This window comes from Epinephelus moara, chromosome 4 (assembly GCF_006386435.1).
Source record: "Epinephelus moara isolate mb chromosome 4, YSFRI_EMoa_1.0, whole genome shotgun sequence".
Taxonomy (NCBI): domain Eukaryota; kingdom Metazoa; phylum Chordata; class Actinopteri; order Perciformes; family Serranidae; genus Epinephelus; species Epinephelus moara.
This window is the reverse complement of record NC_065509.1, coordinates 3956559-3962035: the sequence shown is the minus strand read 5'-3', so window position 1 is coordinate 3962035 and position 5477 is coordinate 3956559. Positions and strand designations below refer to the sequence as shown.

The window sequence follows — 5477 nt, the reverse complement described above, 5'->3', positions numbered from 1 at the left end:
CGATGTGGGCAGCCGGGGTCCAGCCACACGCTGCTACTGCTGCCAAGCAGCCCCGCCCGTTGGAAAGAGTGTGGGATATACCACTACTAGGAATGGGAGGGGGGGGACTAAATCTTTTAAGATTTAAATAGCACATTATTGCGCGATTATAATGAGCACCGCTTACATTGTGCTTTTAATAAATACCACTGCATTGTTCAAAAATTATTAATTGTGTCTCAAATGATTCTAGGAGGGGACAGCTTTACTGAAGGGGGATTCATGTCCCCCCTGTCCCCCCCGGGATTTCCGCCCCTGGCTCGAGGGTTAAAGAATGATGGGTGTGTATGCTGTGGGTGCAAAAGTTTGTCATAGCTGTGTTTGTTGTTGTAGGTGTTTGTATACAATAAGCAATCAAGCTGGTGTAATCAACTATCAATCCTTGCATCCATAGCTTTGGCAAGTCTCAAGGGGGCTCAGCAGTCCAGAAGAGAAGACAGTGATGATGAAGCGATGGGGGGATCTGAGATGCAGCATGACAGTGAAGACGACAGTGAGGACGACTCTGAGTCCAGCTCTGATTCGTCAGAGAGTTCCGATTCATCGCCGGACAGAAAGAGGAAGAAGAAGGGGAAAGGGAAGGGAAAGAAGAGTGGGAAGAAAAGAAAGAATAAGAAGGAGAAAAAGGCGTAGAAAAGTAAACATCGCTCTCGCCAGCGGGGTATGTGAAGCGTATTTCTTGGCTGGCTTGGNCTGAGATGCAGCATGACAGTGAAGACGACAGTGAGGACGACTCTGAGTCCAGCTCTGATTCGTCAGAGAGTTCCGATTCATCGCCGGACAGAAAGAGGAAGAAGAAGGGGAAAGGGAAGGGAAAGAAGAGTGGGAAGAAAAGAAAGAATAAGAAGGAGAAAAAGGCGTAGAAAAGTAAACATCGCTCTCGCCAGCGGGGTATGTGAAGCGTATTTCTTGGCTGGCTTGGGCTGTATGTGTTCTGTCTGTTGTCCCTACAAGTAGATCAATCACTCATCACACGCTGATAGAGGGGTGTACTAGAAGGACCAGTACGTTCCAAATCAATGTTAATTTCCAAAAATTATTCACCCCAAATGTGTCCATTTTTATTAAGCATTTCCCCCTCCTTTTCTCCTAATTTAGTCTTTGCTAATTCCCTGTGTGTCATGGTGTTTCCTCACTATCCATGTACCTTGTGAGTTGGTGAAGTTGTGGCAGAAAACCCCTTTCTACACTGTATTGAGGTGTCACATATGGGATCAGTGTGTCCCGCGGAATGAGGTGTCACATATGGGATCAGTGTGTCCCGCGGAACATTGAACATTGACAGTATAATACAATGATTGTGTTTTTTCTTCTCATCAATCTCATGATTCAAATGATACATTCCTTCTTGTTCTTATGTGTTTATATTAGTTGGAGGACCAGGAGATGTGGTGAAGAGGTACAAGGAAGTCCTTGCCATTTTCCAGACGGGGAAGAATATGGCCAAATCCTTCGAGAAGTATGGAATAGACAGACTTACTATTGTGAAGACTGCAGCGATTGCCGAGCTCGCAATAGCTGGGGATAGACTTATGGACAGACAGGTAGACTGATAGACAGTGTAGAGACTAACAGACAGTGGGGAGACTGACGGGCGGGTCAGTGAGAGACTGAAAGGGGGGAGACAGTGTGGAAACTGACAGGGGTAGACTGACATACAGGCAGATTGACAGATTGGGTAGATAGACAGACGGGTAGACTGACTGAGCGGGAAGACTGATCGACAGGGAGCGGACATTTCCAGGTAGGGTAAACAAAGGGCAGCCTGGGCTCTGCAGCATAAACACACACATACACACACTGTGCTGCTATGTTCATGCCCCCTCACCATATTGTCATCTAACATGTACACCATTAGTGAATGATTAGTAGATGTATTAGGTAGCTGTTACTTAATGCTTATTCACTCCAAATAAACACCTTTAGTAAATGATTACTAGAGACATTATTAACTTTTTACTAATATATTAAGTAATGTATTAATAGGGACTTCCGGTGGTGACGCGCCCAAGATGGCTGCTTAGGAGAAGCGGGCTGAGCCAACCTAGCTGTTTTCCCCGTTATTTTATAAATTGAAATTGCAAAAGTACGTATACCGCTGGCGAAATAGCAACTGCAAAGTAATATGTCGGTGAAAAGCCACTCATTCAGAAAACCCAAATTCTGTTACAAAACTGGGATAAATTGTATATTTCCTTGATTGGCAGACTCAATTTGGTAAAAATGATTGTAACTCCCAAGATCAATTATATCACTTGCATGTTACCGCTACATCTTCCTCCCTCACTACTTAAAACATATAACGGGATGATAGAGAAGTTTATTTGGTCAGGAAAAAAACCCATGTTTAATCGGACCAAGCTATATGCTGCAAAAGACAAGGGGGGATTAGCACTTTCACGAATAGACTCGTATCATTTGTCATTTTCTTTATCTCAGCTATCTAAAATTCACCTACCCCCTACAAGGACCCCTCTGTGGGTCAGGATAGAAGAGCAACTAGTGTATCCTTTTTCTGTGGAGGCCTTTCTTTCACAAACAGATAGGCCGGTTCCCTTCCAAGACCCGGTACTGGCTTTTTCCAGAGAGTCTTGGAGAATAGCACATCAAATAACGAAAGCCGATCCATATTTATCAAGCAGATCCTCCATATGGTATAACAAGAAACTGTTAATAGATAAGAAGAGTTTCTTTTGGGATAAATGGATTAGGTCTGGTATTCACATTCTTGAGGATGTGATGGGAGATGTTGGATTCAGATCCTTTGACGAAATAAAAAATAAATATAATTTGTGTAATTCAGATTTTTGGAGATTTCTACAAATCAGACATTGCATTCTCTCAAATAAAGAACATATCCAGCATGGTACAACTGGAATTCAGGAAATTTAACATAAGATAGGAGATAAAAACAGAGGAGCATCAAAATTCTATGAATTTATTAGAAGTACACAAGTGCCAAAACTGGATGGTCTGAAAGTATGTTGGGATAGGGACCTAGATCGGGAGATTCCAGAAATTGATTGGAAGAAACTCTATGCATCATGGTACTGTTACTCACGTGAAACACAGTCACAACTCATTTGTTATAAGATATTAAATAGATCCTACTGGACTCCTTCCAAATTAGCAAGACTGAAACTCAGAAACTGTGACATATGTTGGAGATGTAATAGAAAGGTGGGAACTCTGGTGCATATGTTATACGATTGTGACAAAACTAATGACATGTGGAATGAAATAATTTCGTTCTTGAATAAGATGTTTGGTATACTATATCAAAAACCCCACATTGTGTCTTTTGGGATTACTACCAGATAATGTTCAAATGTCAAAATGCCTAAAATCATGGTGTCGTTTAGCTATGATAACAGGGTGTAGGATAACTTTATGCCACTGGAAATCTCCCACCTTGTCCACTTTTAAGGAATGGATAGAGGTACTAAGCTCAATGGCAAGCTATGAGCGGGTCACCTATAGGGTGGCTGGGAGGAAAGATCTATTTAATGAAGTATGGGGCCCATTCCTAGCTCAGTTGCTGGATATGAAAGGATGACACTACCTACCTCAGCATAATTTTTATTATTTGGTTCAGGTACAGGATGTGTATACTGTATGTAAGTGTATGTATGTAGACTTCCTAGGGTGTTGTGTTTTTGTTTTGTTTTTTGTTTTGTGGATTTATGTTCTGTGTTGGCTGTCTGGCTTGATTTGTATGTTTGTTGCTGGACTGCAGACTCCTTTTTATTTTTGTTTGCTTGTAAAGAAAAAAAAAAAAAAAGACTGGGCAGATACTGAACAAGGACACACTGTATGGTTATTCATGTAACTATAATAATGTAACAGTTATTTCTTTGTAATTGTCTGACCAAAACATTAATAAAAAAAAAAAGAAAAAAGAAAAAAGATTCAGCTACACAAGACTGAAGCTGTTCTAGCGGATGTAAAAAAATAAAAAAAAAAGTAATGTATTAATAAATACTAAGTAATGCATACATAAGGATAACTAATTATATTATGTAACTTTTACTAATGCGTAATAATGTATTAATTAACTCTGAGCAGTAGGCATTAATTAACTGCTTATTAATGCATTTACTAATATGTTAATTAATGTTAAGTAATACATTATAGTGGTTATTTAAATATTATTAAACTGTTAATTAATGCTCAATAATGCATTAAATAATGTTAATTAAGGGACCCTTATTGTAAAGTGTTACCCTGTTTTCTCTTTTAACTTAACAAGCATGGCAGACCATGAGGCAAGGAGGAAGTGTAAGGCACGTTTCAGCCTATTAATCATATTGTTAAAGTACGTGATTTGTGTTTAAACCACTTTTTTTTTTTTTTTTGCTAATGATTCATGAGTGCATTTACAGTAAAAATGTACCATTACAATATTTTATTGTATTAAGAACATAATTGAGCTCTGAATTGTTTAAGATCCACATATTCAGGAGGTTTTGGATGTTTTTACAATGAGCTGAATTATCTGCAGAGATCTCCTCCTCTCCAAAACAAACAGACCAGGTAATTTAAACCAATAAAAACACTGAATGACACAATATCATGTTAAAAAAACTTAATGAGTGGTTCCTGACACACCTTTGAGGGGCTGCTAACTATGACGGCCAATGTGAAAATGTTATTGGGCCTATCTAGGGTCAATGTTTTGTTTGTCTCTTCTGGGCTACTGTAAAAACATAGCTAAGCAACATGGCAATCTGAGAAGACGAGGACCTGCTCCCTATAAATCATTCTAAGGTAATGGAAACACAATGATTCTTATTTTTCAGGTGATTATACACTAAAGGAAACAACCAATCACTCAAAGTTCTGCAGTTTTTTCCTGACTTTAATTAAATTGGATACAGTACAAAGACAAGATATTTAATGTTCAAACTGATAAACTTAATTATTTTTTGTAAATACACACTCATACTAAATTTGATACCTGCAACATGTTCCAAAAAAGTTTCGGCACGAGCAACCAAAGACTAGGAAAGTTGTGAAATGCTCGTGAATACCTTTTTAAAAAATTTCACACATGGACAGGTTAAATGGTAACAGATTAAAGTATCATTATTGGGTTTAAAATGGGCTTCCTCTTAAAGGGATAGTTTGACATTTTGGCAAATTCGCCTATTGCCGTAATCCCTATAGTCATATGAGTAGGTACATTACCTTTAATTGTCAGTGCCTGCTGTTCTGAGATCGGTGGGGCAGAGCTGCCCGCTGAAATGGAGGTGATACAGCCCCCTCTCTCCCTCAAATCTAATCAAATACACCATCAAATCACTCCAAAACGCTCTAGTGGAAAACACATGGCTTGCGCATTCCCCACGCTATGAAATAATAATGTATAATTAAGTAACATTACGACACATGAAGCAAATACTCGGAACTACTTTCTTGAGTAAACCACTGGGCGGAGT

The 5477-nt window shown here is 39.2% G+C and overlaps 1 protein-coding gene across 1 annotated transcript in view; it reads left to right on the top strand.

Moving 5' to 3' along the window:
- The window catches only part of LOC126389352 (uncharacterized), a 7886-nt gene extending 4112 nt beyond the window's left edge, over positions 1-3774 (top strand). Inside the window, exons 4-5 of the mRNA XM_050043002.1 lie at positions 434-700; positions 1411-3774. Coding sequence (XP_049898959.1) covers positions 434-672 — 239 coding nt within the window. The 3' untranslated portion in view covers positions 673-700; positions 1411-3774. The remainder of the gene's footprint in view (positions 1-433; positions 701-1410) is intronic.
- Positions 3775-5477: the final 1703 nt, after the last annotated feature.